General features: G+C 38.7%; 1 protein-coding gene and 1 long non-coding RNA gene across 3 annotated transcripts; one reads left to right on the top strand and one right to left on the bottom strand.

Annotated features, from left to right (window-relative positions):
• Window positions 1-636: 636 nt before the first annotated feature.
• grm2b (glutamate receptor, metabotropic 2b) lies at window positions 637-22,592 on the top strand. Of its 2 annotated transcripts, none has more exons than XM_043252464.1 (6): window positions 637-1,055; window positions 6,778-7,358; window positions 16,324-17,161; window positions 17,600-18,663; window positions 21,244-21,424; window positions 21,531-22,592. In XM_043252464.1, exons 2-6 carry the CDS (start codon window positions 6,891-6,893, stop codon window positions 21,602-21,604), a joined length of 2,625 nt encoding a protein of 874 aa, XP_043108399.1. In that variant the 5' UTR covers window positions 637-1,055; window positions 6,778-6,890; the 3' UTR covers window positions 21,605-22,592. The 2 variants fall into 2 exon arrangements, with proteins under 2 accessions (XP_043108399.1, XP_043108398.1); XM_043252463.1 differs by having other exon boundaries at window positions 637-1,275.
• Window positions 1,823-2,920, bottom strand: LOC122354296. Its single transcript, XR_006252100.1, has 2 exons — window positions 2,573-2,920; window positions 1,823-2,461 (listed from the first exon to the last, which is right to left on the bottom strand). It is a non-coding gene; the product is annotated as an uncharacterized LOC122354296 (long non-coding RNA).
• Window positions 22,593-22,708: the final 116 nt, after the last annotated feature.

Below are 22,708 nucleotides of genomic sequence, written 5' to 3'. Positions count from 1 at the left end.
CTACTTCTAAAGAGGGTAAAGCAGACAGCCAATCATAATCCGCCTCAGCGCTCACCTAATTAAATATTCATAATCTTCGTTAAACAGCGGAGACTATCAGCAAGCAATGTTACTTTAACGTCTGAGGGGAAAAGATGCAAATGTTTCGTTTTTTTTATTATATTTCAATTGTTATATTAAAGACATTAAAAACAGTTGATTTAAAATATACAAACATACAGTGAAATTCCGAAGCCTATAGGCTACCATTAAAGCTAAAGCTTAGCCTAAAGTAGGAGCAATTTACAACAACAACAAAACAATATGACGCTCCTCATTATGAAATTAAACATATTTTTGGATTTGGTGGTTATTTCAAAGCGTAAAAACCGTTTGTGACTCCACCTATCTTCACAGAGAGAGAGAGAGAGAGAGAGAGAGAGAGAGAGAGAGAGAGAGAGAGAGAGAGAGAGAGAGAGAGAGAGAGAGAGAGAGAGAGAGAGAGAGAGAGAGAGAGAGAGAGAGAGAGAGAGAGAGAGAGAGAGAGAGAGAGAGAGAGAGAGAGAGAGAGAGAGAGAGAGAGTGGGAGAGAGAGAGAGAGAGAGAGAGAGTGGGGGAGAGAGAGAGAGAGAGAGGGGGGCACGCAGGGGCGCAGGGGTAGCTGTTTCGCCCGAGCCTCACGAATGCATGAAGCTCGAACCTTGAACACCAACAACCGTGACTTAAAACTTAAAGATCAAACCGTAACAGAGGCACCCACCGTTCGTTACCGGTTCGCTATATCCGGGCAATATTGTTCAATAACAGCCTCTCAAGTTTCAGTGAAAGACATTGGAAAGTCGTGACTGGGAGAACCGGAGCGCGGATCCGTGGAGATTTAGTTAGAGTTTATTAAACCTCTCACGATGGCAGGTGTGCGGACCGAATTCTTGCGCTCTCACAAAACCCCGAGACTGAGGAGAAAGCCGCGGACTGGCCACTGAGTGGACTTAGGTGGGCTGAAGGGGGTGCTTGCGGCGCACGTCGCTTTTAATGAGAAAGCGTTCATCATTTCGAGCGAATTCCACTGTGCACAGGTAAGATCTTCCTCCTCCTCCTCCTCCTCTCGCCACCCCCCGCGCTTCGTCAGGTCTTTGTTTCAGCACCAAGGACAGATCCGAACACATCAAACACCCGCACCTGTGGGGGGGACGCCATGAACGGAAGCTGATTTCCCGCTAACTTAAAAAAGCGAAATCAAGTTTGCATCAGCGAAACAAGTTGCACGACGTGTTGAATTTCTTCGATTCTTCACAGGTAAGCGAGCACGCGCTTTTTATCATTCGCGCTCACTTTGCTTCGTTTTTTTAAATCTTTTCTGCTTCTGTTTACCGCCAGCTGGGAAGCGCTTGCTGTTGGGGAACAATTTATTACAGGCAACAAATAAGTCAGAGTGCTGGGGGGAAAAAAAATAAAAAATAAAAATGGCCTTATCGCGCGCGTGCACGGATGCTTTGGCATTTCTTGAGCACAGACCTGTCGTGTGATAGAATACAAACGGGTCAGGCTTGAATGTCAATGAGATGTTGCTCCTTTGTTGATTGTAAATGCACCTGATATTTGAGCACTAAACAAAATGTGATGGACAAATCTCAGCTCTCTGATCAACTTCTGTTGACACATCAGAAAGAGAGACCAGAAATAAGTAATAAGGTCGGTGCATTATGAGAAATAACTAAACAGATATTGTGCAAACAGTCGATGACTTTATTATTATTATTATTATTTTCTTTCTTTTTTTCACATTTTAGATATAAGACTATATATTTAGTAGTGAAATAATCCTTATGCAAGCAGTCACTGGTTCATCTTATTTATTCATTTATTTATTTTGCACATAAACCCAGGTTTCAGACAGATTTCGGACGCATGTGGAAGTTAAAACCGTCCACCGGAAACGTTTCCAGGCTTTTCAGACTTGTTGATGCGTTTCCTAAATGTGCTTAGATCGCTGTGGCAAAATTCATTAACGTAAAGCAAATATCCCACGGCTTATGAAGTCGGTCAAATCTTGTTAAACAAAAAGCAAGAAAAGCAATCACGCTGACACAGCTTGATCAATTCTGCTGACACCAGATCAAGCCGAACGAACATGCCACTCACGAGTCTTCATGAACAAGTATAATCGTGCGCATGAATAGCCCGAGCCTAGCCCTCTGAACGCTTTTCACAGTCTGTAAATGTGAACCATTTTTTGTTGAGGAGGGAACTTCTTGCGAAACTCAAAACCCTGGCTTCCGTTCATCCGCTTGCACTTCGAATCCGAATAGCGTAAAGCATCCTTAGCAACCCATAGAGCGGAGCCGATTGGACGTGCTGAGATAAACATCGCGTAGTTAATTTGCTCCATGTCTGTGAATGTTTTTGTCCTTGGCAACCTCACCGAGCCATTCAACTGGTCTTGGCCGCGCTCCAGAAGTTATCGGTGAGACCAAAGTGGCTCCTATAAAAAAGGAAATCTGTCTTTAATTGTACGTGAGATGCAATTGTAGAGATGTAATATTTTCTACGCTGATGTGTGTCACAGATATGAAATCGCTTAGTTTAAACTTACCGGCGGTCGAGCCGATGGTGAGCCCAGGCTGGTGAAATCCCATCTGGTCTCTCAGCGTACACATAAATGCTGCCAACGCTAGAAGAGAACCAAGGGAACTAATTCTCCCGCAAGCTCTGGATTCCAGCGTTATTATGTGCTTCCCTTTGCTCGCTTGGGCATTTATCTGTGGATTTTTTTGGGGGGCAAAATAACCTGGGGTTAGACACTGGATGCGTGCGGTGTGCTCCTCGATCAGATTGCATTGCAAAAAACACAATGAAATTAAGCCCATTAATCATAATTATCACGCTGTAACACGTCGGAAAAGGTTTATTCTCCCATCAGATATGAGCATTCGTTTAATTAATTGTATTGCGCGTTATTAAGAAAAATGTAGGCTCTTGTAAGGATTTATCTACTGACGTGATCATTCATTTTATTATGTTAAACTGACTTGATATCATCATCAGATTTGGGCTGCATGAATCAGATTTATTTAACTCGATTACAGTCTACAGATTTTTAAAAACCAATATGCTGCTTAAGTTAACTAGCTAATATAAAAAGCAGTATTATTTGTTTTATGGAACTGTCATGTTGTGTTTCAATTTTCTTTTTTCTTGAAAAGTCCAGTTAATATTTTGGGCCTTTTATTGCTCACACAGGGCAAAAACATCCCAAAAAAGTTTAATACTTTTTCAGATTTTATTTGGTCTTTTCTCAACCAAAGTCGACCCACCTACAAAATATAATGCATCAACTTCTTCTTGAGCTGCATTATTTGATTTAATCTTCTCATGAACTTCTTTTCTTTCTACGTACTCCGTGATTGCTCCGATCGCACACATCTTTGAGCGAACATTGCCAAAACATCTCCACCAAGTATTGTGTTACATTTAAAAGCTGAGGTGCATTCATCCAGATAAAAGACGATGAACGGTGTGCTCCAGAAGGAGAAACCTAAACTTGCTCGTTGAAGGCATAAAAAGATTAAAATCCTCGATTTGAAGACAACGTAAGATTCTCAAGCGAGCGATTCTTTAAAAGGCCGGTCGTTTCTGACCATGAACGAGCAATTAGTTAAAGGATTTTCAGCACAACACAAGACTTCGGCTAAATCATTTTGATCGCTTGTCATTTTGTTCATGCTTTCCTTCTTCGACGATTTATGGCGCGCTGATTGCAGCGCTGCGCCCCTGGAGCAACCTTGGTTGAAGTGCCTTATTGAGGAGCGCGGTAATGACGGCTCCTCTCAATAACTCTTCAGTTAACGGTTTCCCCTAAGTGTCAAACACGAAACATCGCCATTAAAACCTACAGCATACGTTAACATTTACGTCTGATCGCATTGTGCGGCTTTAAACTGTTTAGCATTCGAGTGCGACTGCTATTGTTTTACTGATGTCCGGATCTCAGTTCATTACCGTGGGACGGTTCATTACCTTGACGCTTTTCTCTTGTCCAGCGAACAGAGGGTGCCCGTTGCTACCATCTGTTCACGAGAAGAGGGAAAACCGTGATTAGTTTTTAATGTCATTTAAATGTTTTTGTGGTTTTAGTCAACTGCTGTTGGTGAAATTTAGAAACCCGAGGACTACAGTTATAACCCCTAATGTTTTGTATGGGGACTGAGAGACACCAGCACCTTTTTAATAGATGGAGAACACTGACTCACAAGAAAAAGAAGGTACAAAGCTGTCAGGCGGTATATGGCACAATTGTGCTTTATTTAACTCTAAATTGTTTGTATTGCTACATTAAATGGTAGTTTTGTATATTTTGTAACTGAGGTAACAGATTAATATCCCATGGCCATGACTTTTTATAAAAGAGCTTTGCAAGTATAATTTGTTTACCCAGTCTCCAAATTTATTTTATGAAAAATAGAGTATAATTTCTTTTTGTTTTTTTTTTATAATAACCGACCGAGATTTGGTCCCAGATCAACGGTTTACTTTAGTCACAGCTTATTGTAAGTTAAAAACCGCAGCCCTGCAATTCATTTTCTATATTTAGCCATTTATCGTTTCAATTCTATATTTGTATTCTTCGTGGGAAATAAAAATAATGCAATCACGCATATCAGTTTTGAAATATGTAGATATGCCCCACAGAACAAGGGTCTAAAGATCGCATACCTCGCTGAATGTAAATAGGAAAAACAATAACATCCCCGAAGTTGACAATAAATAAAATTGGTTTGAGTTGAGGTTAGGCATCTTCTGATTCAAATTTATTTGCAGGAAAAAAAAACTTTTGTACCTCAATACATGTCAGCAATCAATGTAATAATAAATATGACATGTTGGCGTAGAAAATGGAAGAAGATAAAAACCTAAATAGATACTTTCATTATTCTGATCCAATCTAATCTCTGATCCAACTGTATCTTCTATTTATTCTTATTTTATATTTTATTTATGTTTACTTGAGGATTCATACAATGCAACCTTATCCAGTCTTAATTATTAACTATATTGACTTGCTCCGATCCCTCAGTTTAATCCACCTATGATAACAGACCTTGTATTAATTAGAACACGTGCATGCATCTTTATCATAGTGCATTGCCACCCCACCCCAGCCCACCCACTTTTTCTTGTTTCCATGGTAACAGAAGTTAAGAAAGAGAAACCTAATAAACAAGATGTTGCCTCATTACGCCAGCAGGAAGGGTACAAGAGGGGAAACACCGGGAACACGCGTGCTTTATCTTAAATTAAATCATGTATGGCATTTTTTGAAAGCTATGGTGTCTGGAGGCTAAGAAGAACTTCTCCCTCACATTCAAATGATAATATTAGTCATCATATGTAAGGCAATAAAATGGTCGATGTTTATAAATTATTTATAACTGTTTTGCTTTGCAATTGCTTGCACTTAGAATAACGTAAACTTGCTTGTGGCTTGCAGACAAAAAATAAATAAATTAATAAAAAATGGAAAAGAAACATATGTTAGATTTTATAATTAGGCGCTGGCTAAGACGAGCACTAGTATTATTATTACTCATAATTTTTCAAAACCCTAATTTGGCATGTAACTCATCCTGCACCATATGTGCTACAGTAAACGATACCTCAAACAGAGCCGCTTGTTGAAGAGACATGTTCTGTTAGTCTTCAAAGCAATCGTTTTTTATTATCTAACGAATAAACAGATGAAACATGAAATAAACCCACAGACTTACATTGAATCGGAGTCATATTTAGAGTCCAGGACTGGCGAGCAGCTAGTCAATTTCACAGCAATTCATACATATTTGTACGAATTTGTACGGCCTCACACTTTGCCAGTTTGTACAAATGACCTACACCTAACCCTGCCCCCAAACCTACACGTTAGTGGCGTTTTAGACAAATCGTACAAAATCATGCAAGTGATGTCGTACAAATTAACCACCTCGTAAAAGAGATTTCAATTCGAAATAACTTGTTACCCCACTGTCCACATTTTTGTTGTTTAGTCAACTAATATATTTTAGTTGTTACTTAAAGTAACATTAAGTAACTAAAGATTTTAAGTTGACTCAACTAAAAACGTTTAGGCAGTAACAAGCTATTTCAAGCTAAAACAGTACTTACAGAAAATACACCATATAGTATTTTAATCATTTCTAAAGATGTAACCAATGCCAAACACGCAAAAAAAAAGAGTAGAAAGGGTTTTTAAAAACACATGCCATCTGAAAATGCATACTAATAAGTAAAACGCAAAAAAAAATCTATGCAACGGTGAAGCAGACAAGTAAAAGAAGATCTCTAAATAGATATGAAAGCTCTATCAGTCCATGTGAAATATAGTTGCGAAAGACTTCCCTATCAGCTAAAATTATTTATCGTTTCATCTTTTCATCCTCTTCCCTCAGGTTGTAATTTTTCATAACCCAAAAGATGATATCCATCACCTTTGACACCATGAGAAAATTACGTAGTCGCTGCGAGTTATTGATGTATCTGAATTAATGAAGCTAGAAAACAGAGCCTCACCTCTGAAATGTTGAGTTCAATCAGGATGAATTACTATCTAGACATGCCCGCCTCCTCACTGCCGCCACAAAACCTTATGCAAATTCAATTTCTTATGTAATATGTGACTCTGTGCATTGTATGCTTCTGTTATCCGATGTATTAATCACAAAAAAACAATGTTTTTCATTTTCAGAGTTGTTTATTTTGCATTATGTCAGTGTGAAAAGTCAATGATATTCATCTATTTTTCAGGTGGAGAAGATACCGAGATGCATCCACAGTCGACGACGGACTTAGTAAACATCTCAAGCAACTAAAAGCACCCAGGGTAGTTATAAGAGTTATAACCTCTCATAAACCCTGTCATGGCCGGTGTTGTACCCATATTCCTGTTCCTGTTGATTCCTCTGGCCCAAACGAGCCCCAGGTACGCCCCTCCTCTGGCCGGAACCAAGCGGGAGATCATCATGGATGGAGACCTGGTGATCGGAGGCCTGTTCCCCGTGCACGAGAAGGGCGAGGGGACCGAGGACTGCGGCAAGATAAACGAAGAGCGCGGAATCCAGAGGCTGGAGGCCATGTTGCTGGCGCTGGATGAAATTAATCAGGACAACCGCATCCTGCCCGGATTGAAGCTGGGAGCGCATATACTGGACACCTGCTCTAAAGACACGTATGCACTGGAGCAGTCGCTGGAGTTTGTGAGGGCTTCTCTCACTAAAGTGCATCAGCCTGGCTTCATCTGTCCGGACGGGTCAAATCCTGTGCCGGACGAACTGCCTCTGGCCATCTCTGGAGTGATTGGAGGATCATATAGTGATGTTTCTATACAGGTATGGCACAGCAATGTAAACACTGGGCATAAAACCATTCAGAAATAAACATTAGCTGAAATAAATTAACTTAAATATTAATAATACATTTTATTAAATACATGTATATATATTTAAAGATAATAAGATCTATCGATGGAATAAAATAAACTATTAAACTTCAACTTTAACATAATTAAATTATAACATATTAAAATGAGTATAAACTAAAACTAAAATACATTTGATTTTATTTATTTAAAAATATTTAAAGTTGGTAACACTTTACACTCAAGTCTCATTTGTGAACATTAGTTAATGCATTAGCTAACATGAACAATAACAATATTTACTTGTATTTTTTTGTACATTTGTTCATTATTTATGTTTTAGTAAACAATAATAACCCTGGAAAGAAATGATATTTCGCATGAAGAAAATGAAGCTTGTTTTAGAACTATTGTATTGTATTGCCAACTCTTACTGCGATAATGCACGATGCTATATGTTATTAAAACTGTAAGGTTCTTAGCTCATGAATATTATTAACAATCCCTCAGTAGTAAAAAGGCAGGTAAGTGGGCACAAGCAATTGTAGATTGCATATGTTCAATGCACTGCCAGAGCAAACAAAGGCATCTGATTGGTCATAAATCCGTTTTTTATGCAACAGGCAGTAATTTTGTGTTTCGCACAGAGGCACAACTCTTACAATATAACTTGAGGTCAATCACTGACCTCTTAAAAAGCGGTTTCTAACGCCCCTGCAAAAGATGTTGTTTAGTTTATTGTCTGAGTAAGCTCAGGCTATCATTAATGCAGTTTCCCAACTTCTCAAATGTTTATTTGCATTCCCACACACGAAACACAACCACAAGCATAGCATAAAAGGAAGTACTTCTGACCACGTCTCTTTTAGTTACATTACACTCAACTCCTCCCCTATCAAACCGAAGCAACGTATACATCCGCCCATAGCTCTGTCAGCACAATAGATTCCTCTGTACACACTGAGCGCCCAGAGACTGTGAATCTACAGCTCGTTAATTATGGTTCTCTGCCTTCAGGCAGTGATTAGCATGAGATGACTGAGTGCTAATTGCCCCATGCTCGTGCTTTATACGGTAGGAATCAGCTGTGCTGGAATTTACTTTGTTAACCGTGGTACACATCTAAGCCCAGCTTCACAACTAAGAGGGATGTAAAATGTCGAGGGGGGTCATATAATATAAAATTGCATTTTGATGCTTGATGAAAGATGATGACAGAGTTCAATAATGTGAAAACACGGAGAGTTTTCAGAATATTTTCTGTCGGCGTTTTTAATTTTGAAAGCCGTTTGCTCAAAAATGAAAATTCTGTCATCATTCAATCTCCTTTATGTTGTTCCCGATACGCTTTGAAAAGATGTTGAAGAATGTTGGTAACCGAGTCTTGACGGTAGCCATCGACATCTTTAGTATGAAAAAATTACTATGGCATCAATAAATTCTGTCAATTGCTATCAGCACTGATTTAAAAGAAAATAAAGTCGTAAAGGTGTAGAACAAGTAAATAACTACACAATTTCATGTTTAGGTTAACTTCCCTATTAAATATCCCTATTAAATTATTAAAATGATTACATTTATTAAAATGACTAAAACTAAAATAAAAATATTTAAACTTTTTACAATTAGGTCTCAATTGTTAACATTAGCTGATGCATTAATTCACATAAATATACAATGAATATGTTTAAAGCATTAATCTTTGCTAATGTTAGTTCATGTTCATGTTAGTTCACAGTACATTAATGCTAACAGATACATTTTTAATAATGTATTAGTACATTTTTAACTTAATATTAACTAAGATAAATGCTATATTGTTAATGTTAATGCCAAAAAATTTAACCATATTACAGTGTTTTTAAATGTAAATAAACTAATAAAAATTTATAAAAGTACACAAAACAGTTTATTCAAAATATTAATAAATGCTATAATACTATGTAAAAAAACACTAAAATAATACTATTCGCAGTCCAAAAACAGCATTTATTAAAACCATAAGATGCAAAAATGTCACTCTTTTCAATTTTGGAAACAACATAAATTTGATTTTACTATTCTCCCCCCTTCCCCCTTATTACTGCTTTTGCCAGTTGTTAATGCAAAATTGCTAATTTATGTCAGAGCATAAATATTGTGCATTCTCGCGATGCCATCAGAAATTCAGCGCTGCCATTGTGTCATTTCCTGTGACCCCTGAAGTGTTTAAACACATGCCAGTATTTACACAACTTAGACTTTTGGCAGTCGACATAAGCGCAACAAATACAGTAAGACGTTAATTTTTCAAAATATATTGCAGACGAATGCAAGTATTTCACTCATGTAGGAAGGATGTCACAGACAGCGACGGCAATTGAAGGCCTCACGGCAGCCCTTCCAACAGTGCTGGCCAAAAGGGCCCTGACAAGGCCTGCCAAAGCCCATGCCACCTGTCCAACACTGGGGTGAAAGAGCTTCGAGGGGTCTTCAGGCAGCCTGGAGCTCGTTCAGCCCGGTGGCAAATGAGAGGCGCTCTTGGCAGGGAACCCGAACACAAGCATGACACGACGGAACATGAATATAAAGGAGATAACACACGCGGTAGCACATGTCCTCGCTGGTTTTCTCACACCTGTTTTTCACCCATTGCCATCTGGATTGTGAGACGGAATCAGGGCTCACGTATTACCATTCATCGGTTGATGGTACAAAGCTTAATGTGTGTGTGGGTAATGGTGGCGGGAGGCAGAGCTATATCGAGTGCTGGAGTGGGTGGTGGTGATGAGATTGGCAGACTATCCTGCTTATTTTGTGACTGACAGGTCCCTAGAGAGGGAAAAAACAAAATCGTCACGGCTTCACAATTCCAGTCATTCTCGATAGCTTAATTATCCCGTGGTTAAATACGTATTCATACTGCACATCATTACGAGGAACCTGGAAAACCGTTATTGAGACATTAAAAAAAAATAGCTACGTGTTCAATTGCCTTCATCTCGTTCCAAACCCATCTATGTGATTTTTTTTCCTTTTATTTGTTTGAGAATATTTCAGATTTTAGCTCCAAAATTACAAAAAAAAGCATCATATAAAAGTGTCACAAAAGTTGTGCATATGGCTCACCCTCTATATTATGAATCTTCTGAAGTCTTGTGATTTGAGCCGATGCAAGCATGGAAAAACTCTTAGTCAATACACGCCTGCTGATCAAAATGACACTCAAAACAAAGCTAAAAAAAAAACAAAAACAACAACAAGCGTGAAAACACTTTGCACGAACCTGCGTAAAATATTAAATGCAATCTACATGTTATTGAATATGTTGTTTCTATATAAAATGTGTGTTTTATTGAGGGCTTGGATGATCAGTCTAATAAGTGAGTGTTAAATACTACTTTTCCTTGTTATTACACAAATTTGTCAAAAATGTCTACAAACTTCATTTGAAGGAACACACTACTTAAAAAAATAGGCTAATTTTCCAGCTCCCCTAAAGTTAAACAGATGAGTTTTACAGTTTTTGAATCCATTCGGCTGATTTCCAGGTCTGGAGGTGGCAAGGAACTTCGCTGAGGTACTATGGCCGCAGCAGAAGCAATGATATTATGCAGTGCTTGAAATTGCTGGGGACTATTTTCAGGCACTGCCTAATATCATTACGCCTGCTGCGGCCGTGGTACTGCAGCAAAGTTCCTTATTAAACTGGATTGAGAGTATATTCCTAGTCATATCAGCCTAGAAAATCACAACCTTTAATTTTCCATTGGTCTTAGTACACAATGTGTCTATAGAAGAGTCAAGTTTTAAATAGGAAAAATCTCTTTGGTTATTTTTAAGCCTTATGCTAATGGTCTAATCAGATTCAATAATCTATGCTAAGCTACTGCTAAAAGTGCTCAAAAGATCGGCTGAATAGATTCAAAAACGGTAACTCAACTAATTAGCATATAAAAAATGGCATGTTCCTTTAATATCATGAGTTCAGTGACATCCAATAACAGCAAACCTTTGAACTTTGAACTAAATGTTTCATAATGGTTATAACATATACAGAGTTCATAAAATTTCACAAAATCAATTGACATTGGCAGTTTAATTTGCACAGCTGCCATCACTGGTGATTAGTGTGAGGTACAAACCTGAATGTTTCTTTTAATCTCGAAAAACCCGGGCTCCGTTGTTGTTACGTAACCGTTCGAGAGCAAAGTTCAGAATGACGTGGCTTTAACGTGTAAACCTACTGAATGTTTTCATGTCAGATCGCGCTAATTAAAAAGGCAGAAAACAGTTTGTTGAGATTTTTGTGCATGTGAGACATTTGGAAGTTTTGGCACATATTGAGTTATGCATTTGATAATGCCAACCAATCAATAGCCACCATGCTCCTTTCATCTCCGGCACATTTTCTCTCCCCCACAAGGTGACGGAATATATTATCATATTTCTCCAGCACAAAAAGGGTTTGTGTGAGCGCGGAATTATAAATAATATAATGACGTGCATAAAAATATGTGACAAAATGGTATCCTTTGTGGAATTAGCTGTGTGGAGCAAGTATTGTTAAATGATTTTATGCTTGCGAGTCTCTGTTTCTTAGTGTTTCTGTATTAATAACACATTGCACCGTCTTCAGAGTAGGTGTGCGTCTCAAGGTCACTCATATGGAGATCTCCGCTGTGGTCTAAGACACTGAAAATGTTAATAGGTTGTAACTGCATGTGGTGTTCTTGGGATGCCAAAACAACAGACAAATACCGCTTATAATTAATGCCATATAAATGCCAAATCATTTGCATTCCCACATAATTAATGACAATTAGAATTAAATTCTAATTAGCAAACACTGAAACCAACCAATTTCAGACCACAATGCATACTGCGTTTGTTTGTTTGTCGTATTTAGTCATTTGCAAATCTCTTGCTCTTACCGCAGAGTGAAGACTCAGCTCGGCTGTGTAGCACTTGGTGAAGAAGCGTCCTGGGAAAAAGCAGATGGTGTTGTTGTGTTTGTAGGAGGCTGGGAAAGCTTGAAAAGGGGCTTTGCAGTCACAGAGCATCACTTGACCCTGTTTAGCCTTTCATTTGGGTGTGCAGCTCACATTCAAGACGCTTATTCATTCTTTTGCCAGCCGCTAGAACAGACGCAGTTTTGTTTTTGACCTGTCTTTCGCTACCGTTTTGAATGAGTTGGAATTATGCTCTGTTTTATATGCTAAACTAAGAATTACATGTCAGGACCAACTAAATTACGCCCTCTGTTTTCTATTTACGTCCTGTATTACTAGGCTGTTGCTAAGGTGTTGCTAGGTTTCTCAGCCTTGTTAAATCCGAGCCCCCTATTGTCTAAGACAACTTTCAGGAAATGTGCTTTTTATTTACAGATATATAAGAGCAGTGTGATATGGCTGTAAATCTTCACGGCTGTGTTTCGGCTGTAGGTACAAGGCTTTAATATCTTAGTGTATTGTCGTATCGAAAGCTTCCTGTATTGCTGAGAGAGATTACCTTCAGCTAATACAGCATTCATTCTTCAGCTCAATCTCATATTCTCAATAAATCCGCTAAAGATATTCAATACTTGGTATGACAGAAAAATAGCATTATTTGTAAAATTACAGAGGATTTAGATAGAAATATAATACAGAAAACTGAATGACTCCTCTCAGCCACTCAGGTTTGAGGACCTTATGTAAATAAATACATAAATGTATATATAATAATAATTAAATAATAGTTCTGGAATAATTATTACATTTCTTAATTGCAGATGTTTTAAAAACAACATGTATAAACAAAGAATTTTTTTTTTTCTAAATTGTTTTTAAATAGCAGATGGCAATTTTTCAGCGGTTTCTTAAAACACTTAGCTCTTTACATAAGTAGAAAAAAGAAATAGAAACTAAAAGTTAAAAGGTTTAACTATTAACTATTAAACTATTCGTTTCCTTTTCCATGACAGTGAGAAGCCTGGTTCTTATAAAGGGAAAAACTATGGGAAAAATGCTGTAGGGTATACTCTGAAACAGTTTTCACTCAGAAATTTCTGGATTTCACATGTAGTCGCAAATAAGAAACAGCACGTACCACATCGATTTATATGTTTTTGTTTGTTTGTTTGTGCATGTTTGTTTTTTTAAGTCGAAACACTGAAGCTGTAATTCTTTTGAATCATACCATTGACCATTTTTACAGTGTGCATTGTTGATGACTGCTTGCTGAGGCATTGCTAGATAGTTCCTGACATTCCGGTTTGTAGATATAATTTGGGATCCCTCCTTCTAACATTTATATATTCTGACTGAAAGTGAACTTTCATATATATATACTCTCAGTAGCAATGACAATGTCACATACTGCTGCTTTTTGGCTTCTCTCTGGAGCCTTAACTTTATGCCAGTATGATTTGCAGCAAAACCGTCCCAGCAGTTCCCACATAGAATGACAAATGCAGCAAGGTCTATAGCTCCATGTTTCACTGTCTGGGTAAGGCAGCAGCATTCGCATTAGACTCAACTCAGGTGGTCCCTGTCAAATGCTTCAGCGGTGTTCTGGCAGGTTCTACCCCCCAACCCCCACCCAAAAAATGAATGTGTTGATAGGCAACTGGAATATCAACATCTGCTCGAGCTTCTGATGCTGAGAAGTGGTGGCCAGTGATGCCTAAGAGGTGTTGATGACAGCATCAGATTTCCCAGACAGCTCACACATACTAACAACACTGCGCATTTAAATCCTTACTTTTTGTTTCTAATGAGTGGGTGATGTGCCAATTCCTGAGAATTTTAAATGCCAGGGGGAAAGATGCAATGCAAAAGTGCAACGCAATGCCAATATACTTTGAATAACCGTGATTAATTCATTTCACCGATTTTCTCACTTTTGTTTATGATTTAGCCCGAACAGTGTCAGATTTAGCGAGATGCCAAACCAGCGGTCCTCCTCTGTGGAGAACTGCACTTGTCTAAATTAATCAGATTTTCTCAATTCCACCTCTTAGCAGGCTGTCTGCTCTCCCTCAGGCTTGAATGAGTTCTTTAAGTGTGTTTTTGTCAGAAACTGACATGCGAGTACACCACCCATCAGCTCTAATGTCTGTCAGTTGAGAGCAGAACCCAACACAACTGCAACCCGATCATTTTCTTGACTGATGTTTAATCACGCTTTCCACTTTATTAGCACAAAACAGTCATGCCAGTCAAATCTCGCTCCTCAGATTTTCATTCTCAGAACAAGAGAACAATTTCATGGATCTGTAATTGCTGTAGGTCAGTACTCTCAATTGGTCTGTTTATTTCTCCTTGGGGATTTTAGAGGAAACATCTCAGTTTCTTAAAACAATGCTAAGACCTCAAAGTCTATTTTTAGAGCTATTAAAGATCAACCTAAGAGCAATAAAGCTTCCTCTGTATAATAATGGAAAAAATAAGAGCGTAAAGAATCTTTTAACCACACACACGTTTTGTAGAGTGTGGTTCTTAAAGGCAGCTACAATTTCCTTGACACGGTACATCTGAGGAACTGACATTTAAAAGCTTAAATCTATTGTTGTTGAATGAATATGAATGAAATGTAAATAGCTGATAATAACTACGCTGAAAGCTTCTTCAAACGTCTGAAACACCTACATGTGCTGAATTCAGACACGAATATCAGTCATTACACACATGAGTCCCTGGAGTCTGCGCTATCATCGTAATTTGCAGTGTAAAAAGCTTCTCAGATTAATCATGAATTCAGCCATTGACTGCCTTCCTCTTGTGAAAATACCTTGTTCATTAATAATACAAATAATATTTCATAGTCTGTGATTGCTTCAAGCGAGATTTTCTTGCATAGTAAGACCAATTTTTCTTTCCTGTGACAAAACTTTGTGAAGATAAACACAAAAAATGATAAATAGCATCCATTTCAGATTTTGAAGGTGTGTCATGGCCTGAGGAAAACTTGCACCGTGCCTAACATTATCATTTTGTCCGCTAGCACAGTTATCTTGCGTGATCAGAATTAGGTCTGTCTAAGTCCCATGAAACTATGGCCTGAAACGATAGGCTCGGATGAGGGAGATAGGAAAACAGGGCAGAGGTAAAAAAATAAATATATAAAAATTTTCCCCTATCCCCTATCTTGCACTTATCAAAGGGCATCTGTGGGTCACTCACTCATTGGGGAAATTGGATTTGTAGTTTATGGTATGAACTATTTGGCTGAATAGTGAAAACAAACTTATTTCTGTGACAATTCAAAAAACAGTTGCACCACTTTTGCTTTTTTTTGTTTTAAAACCTGCAGGATTCCCTCATGATAAATACACAGAAATAAAAAGGATTTAACATTTATTATATTTAAATTAGGCTCATTATAGATTAGCCTATATTCAGAAACTCTGTGCTATTTGTCTTTGGCAATTAAAGTGATAGTCCAACAAAAAACTCTTATGTCGTTCAAAACCTGGAAGACCTTGGTTCATCTTCAGAACACCAATTAAGATACTTTTGATGAAATCCAAGAGCTGAATTGAGTCATTTTTTTTTCTTTTTGCACAAAAAATATTCTTGTAGCTTCATGATATTACGTTTGATCTACTGATGTCATATGCACCATTTTAACGATGTCCTTTCTACATTTCTGAGCCTTGACTGTGGTAGCTTTCAGATTTGATAAAAAATATCTTTGTTTTCCGAAGATAAACAAAGGTCTTACAGGTTTGTAACAACCTAATGGTTAGTAATTAATGACAGAATTTTATTCTTAGGTGAACTATACCATAACATTGCGCTACTGATAACGAACTGAAATAAAAATAAAAAAAAACATTTCTCTACAATTTACATTAAAATGGATATGCATAATTTAATGAAACAACTGCCAAAGATAAATTTCTTAATATCTCAGGCCTATGCAAAGTGTGGTAAAAATTTAATGATGAATAATTCTTATTTTATTCTTTGCAGGTGGCAAACCTTCTTAGACTCTTCCAGATTCCACAGATAAGCTATGCTTCCACGAGTGCCAAGCTCAGTGACAAATCCCGTTATGATTATTTTGCCCGAACTGTCCCACCAGACTTCTATCAAGCTAAAGCCATTGCTGAGATCCTACGTTACTTCAACTGGACCTACGTTTCCACTGTAGCCTCAGAAGGAGACTACGGTGAGACAGGTATCGATGCGTTTCAACAAGAAGCCAGAGTACGGCAAATCTGCATCGCAACTTCAGTAAAAGTCAGCCGTTCAGTAAACAGAGGAAATTATGAAAATGTCATCCGCTCACTTCAGCAAAAAGCCAATGCCAAAGTAGTGATCCTCTTCACCCGAAGTGAAGATGCAAGGGAACTGCTCGCTGCTGCAGCTAGGATGAATGCTACGTTCATTTGGGTGGCCAGTGATGGCTGGGGAGCCCAGGAAAGCGTAGTCCACGGCAGCGAGAAGGCTGCTAACGGGGCTTTCACCATTGAGCTTGCTTCGTACTCCATCAGGGAGTTTGAGGACTATTTCACCAAGCTAACACCGGAGCTGAACACAAGAAACCCATGGTTTAGGGAATTCTGGGAGCACAGGTTCGGCTGTCGTCTACACGAACATGGATGTGCCAGTAATAGTCTGAGGGATGGGTCATTTAAGCCAGAATCAAAGATTATGTTTGTGGTGAATGCAGTCTATGCAATGGCCTATGCCCTACACAACATGCGACAAGCGGTGTGCCCAAATACCACAAAGGTTTGTGACGCCATGAAGCCAGGCAATGGAAAGAGATTCTACCGGGAATTTATTCTCAAGACTAAGTTTGATGGTGAGTAGAATTAATAACTGACTGAGATCATTTCTTGCAATTGGACATACCTTCCCAAATGAAGAAGCTCTTGAATTATCTACCTAAAATTAGATCTAACAAATTATAACAAATTAATTATGTTGTTTTATCCCACTATAAGTTTCAGATATCATTACATTTACAGATATAAAACAATTATCAGAGCTCCAACTGGTTTCTAACAGCATGCAGTCACAAAGACCATAATCAGTTTGTCAGACCTTGGACAATATATTGATTTATTGAATGTTGTTTTAACAGATTGCATCTTTTAGTTTAGAGATTAGCTAACATTACATCGATCACATTAGATTCTGACTTGAGATAAATTGCACAATCACTTTAGAACAAATTAATATTGCACACACACACACAGCTGGTGCATAATATACTGTAATGTCTTTGAATGTTTTTCAGCCCCTTTCAGGCCCGCTGACACTGAGAATGTGGTCCGGTTCACTTCATTAGGCGACAGCCTGGGTCGCTACAACATCTTTCACTACCGCCAAGAGGAAAATAAGTTTGTCTACCGAAAGGTAGGCTACTGGGCACAAGGCTTAGTGCTCAACAACAGTCTGGTGCCTTGGTCTGGTGGAGTAGTTCCCACCTCCCAGTGCAGTGATCCATGCCAACCCAATGAAGCTAAAAGCATGCAGCCTGGGGACGTGTGTTGTTGGATTTGCATCCCATGCCACCCCCACCAATATCTCCTAGACGAGTTTACCTGTATGGACTGTGGATTTGGAGAATGGCCCCTTGCTAACCTGACAGGGTGCTATGAGCTTCCAGAGGAGTATATCCACTGGTCAGATGCATGGGCAGTAGGACCCGTCACTATCGCCTGTCTAGGGATGCTGTGCACTCTTGCCGTGGCTGGGGTTTTCTTTCGAAACAACGACACTCCGGTAGTAAAAGCTAGTGGTCGAGAACTTTCATACATCCTGCTGTTGGGTGTGCTCCTGTGCTATGCCATGACCTTCATTTACATTGCCAAACCTTCGGCTTTTGTGTGCGCCCTGCGACGTCTTGGCCTTGGCACCTCCTTTGCTGTTTGCTACTCAGCTTTGCTAACGAAGACCAACAGAATTGCCCGGATCTTTGGAGGGGCAAGGGACAGTGCCCAACGACCACGGTTTATCAGCCCTGCCTCTCAAGTAGCAATTTGTGCCGCTCTGATCTCCGCCCAACTGTTGGTTGCTCTTATCTGGCTGCTCGTTGAGGCCCCGGGAGTGAGGAAAGAGGTGGGTCCAGATCGGAGAGATGTGGTCACTCTGAAATGCAACAGCCTGGACTCGAGCATGCTGGTGTCCCTCACATACAACTGCATCCTCATCATCCTCTGCACCTTCTATGCCTTCAAGACCAGGAAGTGTCCAGAGAATTTCAACGAGGCAAAGTTCATTGGCTTCACCATGTACACCACCTGCATCATCTGGCTGGCCTTTCAGCCCATCTTCTACGTCACTGCCAGTGACTACAGAGTAAGTAGAAGACATAGGTAGAAACAAGTTTAAGGTAAATACTTGTCTATTATTGTAATATATATTTCAGTGGTTCCCAACCTCACTCCTGGACACAATGTTTCCTCTAAAGAAATGACACGTTAAATCAGATTTGTTGATCAGGCTAGGGATGTCCAATCCTGCTACAGGAGGCCACTGTCTTGCAAGATGTAGAACTAATTTGCACATCTGTCTGACAGATTCAAGTAAACCCAAAGACCTCGATTATCTACTTCAGGTGTTTAATTTCAGTTGGAGCTAAACTTTGCAAGAATTAGCCCTCCAGGAGCTGGATTGGACACCACTGGATTAATAAGACATTATGGTATAGTAATTTGATTCTGCTTCTGGAGGTTCACGGTCTTGCAAAATTTAGTTCCAACCTTGATCAAACACATCAACACATCTGCCTGTTTTGAAGACCTTAATTAGCTTGTACAATTGTGTTGGGTTAGGGATAGAACAAAATTCTGAAGGATTGTGGACCTCCAAGAGACCCAAGATCTGAGCAGTCTCTACATTAAGGAGACTGTGCATTGACGGGGGTATCTATTTTACATACAAATCTATTTTACATATACAAGCTTCTAAAAGGCACATGTATGCGGTTACAAGCTAAAAAATTTACTTTATTTCAGTAGATAATTGTCTGGCTACACAATACTGTCTTTACAGTCTCAGAGAGATTGCAAAAAAGAAAAAAAAAAGAAAAGAAAAAAAAAGTAGTAATAATTATGCAGTGAATATCCAACTACCAAAGGGCAAAAACCTTGGTCATGTTTAAGGAGATAAAGATAGTGCTAATTAGAAAAAACGGTCAAATAATGGTGGTAATATGATTTTGCTTACTCAGAGAACAGAAACAGTCAACAGACATTTTAGGACATTCTGTCTTCTCATAAAACTCAAGAGTCAGTTCAGTCTTGAAGTTTTTTGCAAGTCATGACACCAAACATGAGATTACTTTTAGAGCTGGCCTCCGGCTTTTTTAACCAGACAAACTCACTGTGCCAGCTCAAACACAGCACAGTGATGTGAATGTCTAGTCGATACAGAAACACTATCTGAGAGATGAGGGCTGCCTGTCGCATGTTATCAGGAGGCTCTCATCGCTGTGGGGCGAGAGATGTCAGAGCTCAGTTAGTGACACAGTAAACACGGTCATCAAGAATGCCCCCAGGCTGAGAGTGGCAATCCCTGCACTACAAACAGCAAACAATTTTAAAGCACAATCACACTATGCACACAGAGTTATTATCCAAATCAGTTTGGTGCCATCAACATTAGTGTTTCCGGAGTGCTATATAGTGTCAGCCAGTTGACCTTAGAGTGAGGAGAGATGGGTCCTAGAGGTTAAGAGATTTATTTCACCACCTTTGAAACAAGACTTTTTGGTGTTCTTTGTCCGAATCAACTAGAAGCCCTGCTCCTGATCTGCTAAATTCCCAACTGGTTTTAACACACCGATCCCGAAGACCTTGATTAGCTAGCTCGTGCGTGTTCTTTATTAGGGTTAGAGTGTTGCAGGACTTTGTAGGACAGTGGGTCTCCAACAGCAGGATTGAAGATCTCTGGAGCAGTAGTTCTCAATCCTGGTCTTGTGAAGCCCTGCTCTGCATGTTTTGTCTCCTTTATCTGGTACATAGAGAAAAGGGAGTTCATGGAGCTCTCTTTTAACAATCTGAAGGGCTGAATCAGCTGTGTTAATTTAAGACAGACATGCAAAATGGGGGTCCCTTATAAACAAACTGTGACAGACAAAATTCGAAAGCCAAGACTTGGACGGTTAATACCAAAAGTAACTTGCTTTGTCTTAACTATCACCACAATGTTAGTTTTCCTTCTTAAACCGTAATGTATTTTCGACCGTGTGAGAGCGGCATGGCTTGTTTTTTCTAATATTATATTTTGTATCTTACAGTTTCAGAAATGAGTTTCACAAAAGCATCACAGATGTGACAGCTTCTCACCAGTATCTCTCTAATAGACTTTAAATCTCACAATGATGATTTTATAACACTGATACAGATCATATATACATCCATACACTAAAAACAAAAGTGATAAATTTGGTATTACAAAATATGCGGACATAATATTATGGTATTAAGAATATTTTTAAAAATAAAGGTGCTTCACAATGCCATAGAAGAACCTTTAACATCTAAAGAAAGCTCTTTGTGGTGAAGGTTCTTCACATTAGAAAAAGATAAGGAGATAGTTAAAAAACCTTTGACTGAATTGTTCAAAAATGGTTCTTCTATGGCATTGCTGTGAAAAACCTTAAGCTTAAGAGTGTACCATTTGGTATAAAAAAATTTGTATTTCCATGCTATTCTTTGAAGTACCAATATAAATACAATAAAAATGAATTTAGTAAATCACTTGATACCATGGTATGAGGAAAATGCACAGTAAATGATAAAAATGAATACAGAACTCGATCAAATACAGGACATATTTCCCCTAAAGGCCAGTTTTCTAAAGATTGACATTAAATGTTTGAATATACCCATGTATTCAGTAAAAGATGTTTAAAACCTCTTCACCCTGATACAGGTGCAGACCACTACCATGTGCATCTCTGTCAGTCTGAGCGGCTCTGTGGTTCTCGGCTGCCTCTTTGCCCCCAAAATCCACATTATCCTTTTCCAGCCTCAGAAGAACGTGACTACCCTGAGGGCCAAAGACAACCGATTTTCCACAGCAATCACCGCACCGAGCTCCACCTACTCACAAGGTAGCCACATTCACTCCTGAAACTTGAACCGAGGTTTACCGGTCCTTTCCTTTATTTGTCTTTTTCTTATCAGCAATTTAAAAAAAACCCCAAACAATTTCCACAGCTTCGGCCTCTACCATAGTGCCAACCGTGTGCAACGGGCGAGAGGTGGTGGACTCCACGACGTCATCGTTGTGAAGACGAATTTAAGCAAGATGGGGCCAATTTTCTATCTCATCTTTAAAAAAATCAGGAGATGAGTGCCATTTCTCAGACTTTTCCTCACTCTAATCGAGTACATGCAGTCAATCGAAGTTCTTCATCTGATCTGAAACCTTAAAAAAACGAAACAAAACGTGTCCCAAATGATCCTGCGGTCAACTCTTGTCACGACCAAGCATGTTTTTGTCTTTCAATTACACAATAAATCTATTCTTTATGAACAAGAGCTTGGGAAGAACGAGGACCATTGTAAATGTGATTATAAATCCATGTGCTAGTCTACTAGATTTAAAGCCACTTGACAAAAACGGAAACAAAACACGATGCCGAAACTAGACTTGGCATCGAGTGTCCCCCGATTTATGTACACTACAAAAGATACTGACTAGTCTTACGTAATGTTAACATGTAGACTTTGAGTTCTCGATCTTTATAACTGCATTTTGTTGGAATACAACGAGGTGTTGGGGAAAGGCATGATATTCGAATGTTCAAGTCTCGTGATTCATTGCAACCACAGGACCTTCGGCACCGATGAGACTTACGCAAAATATATGACTATTTTTTATGTACCCCAGGGTATGTGATTTTAGATGCTGTATTCTCAGTAAATGGGAGACTGTAAACAATTTCTCATTTTAGTTTGGTGATAAAATAGTCCAATTTCATTTGGAGATGAGTTTGTTGTCCTTTTAGTGTTGTGGTAAAAAAGTCTCACGTTCGGTCCTCACGGAATAGTTTAGGTGTCATTGCAAGATGAAAAAAAACAAAACAGAACAAAAAAAAAAAAAAACTAACTATATTCTGTATTTTCCTTTTTTGAACTTGCATTAAATTCTTAGTGGTCAGTTTTGAAAAAGATTAGGTAACGATACATGTTTTAATGTGAACTTTGGTGAACCAGTCAATGTTATACTTGTAATATATGTAAATAAATTATTTTTTAAAAAAACTATAACTGAAGTCTTCATTTGGCTAAAATCAATAAATGCATTTCATTTGAAATACGTAAAGGATTATACCACTTCTGACAAATTTGAGCTTGCGTATATAGAGCTCTGGGCATAATGAGCAGCAAAA

Source organism: Puntigrus tetrazona, chromosome 11 (assembly GCF_018831695.1).
Source record: "Puntigrus tetrazona isolate hp1 chromosome 11, ASM1883169v1, whole genome shotgun sequence".
Classification (NCBI taxonomy): domain Eukaryota; kingdom Metazoa; phylum Chordata; class Actinopteri; order Cypriniformes; family Cyprinidae; genus Puntigrus; species Puntigrus tetrazona.
The sequence above is the reverse complement of the archived record's forward strand: the minus strand, read 5'-3'. Positions and strand labels throughout refer to the sequence as shown.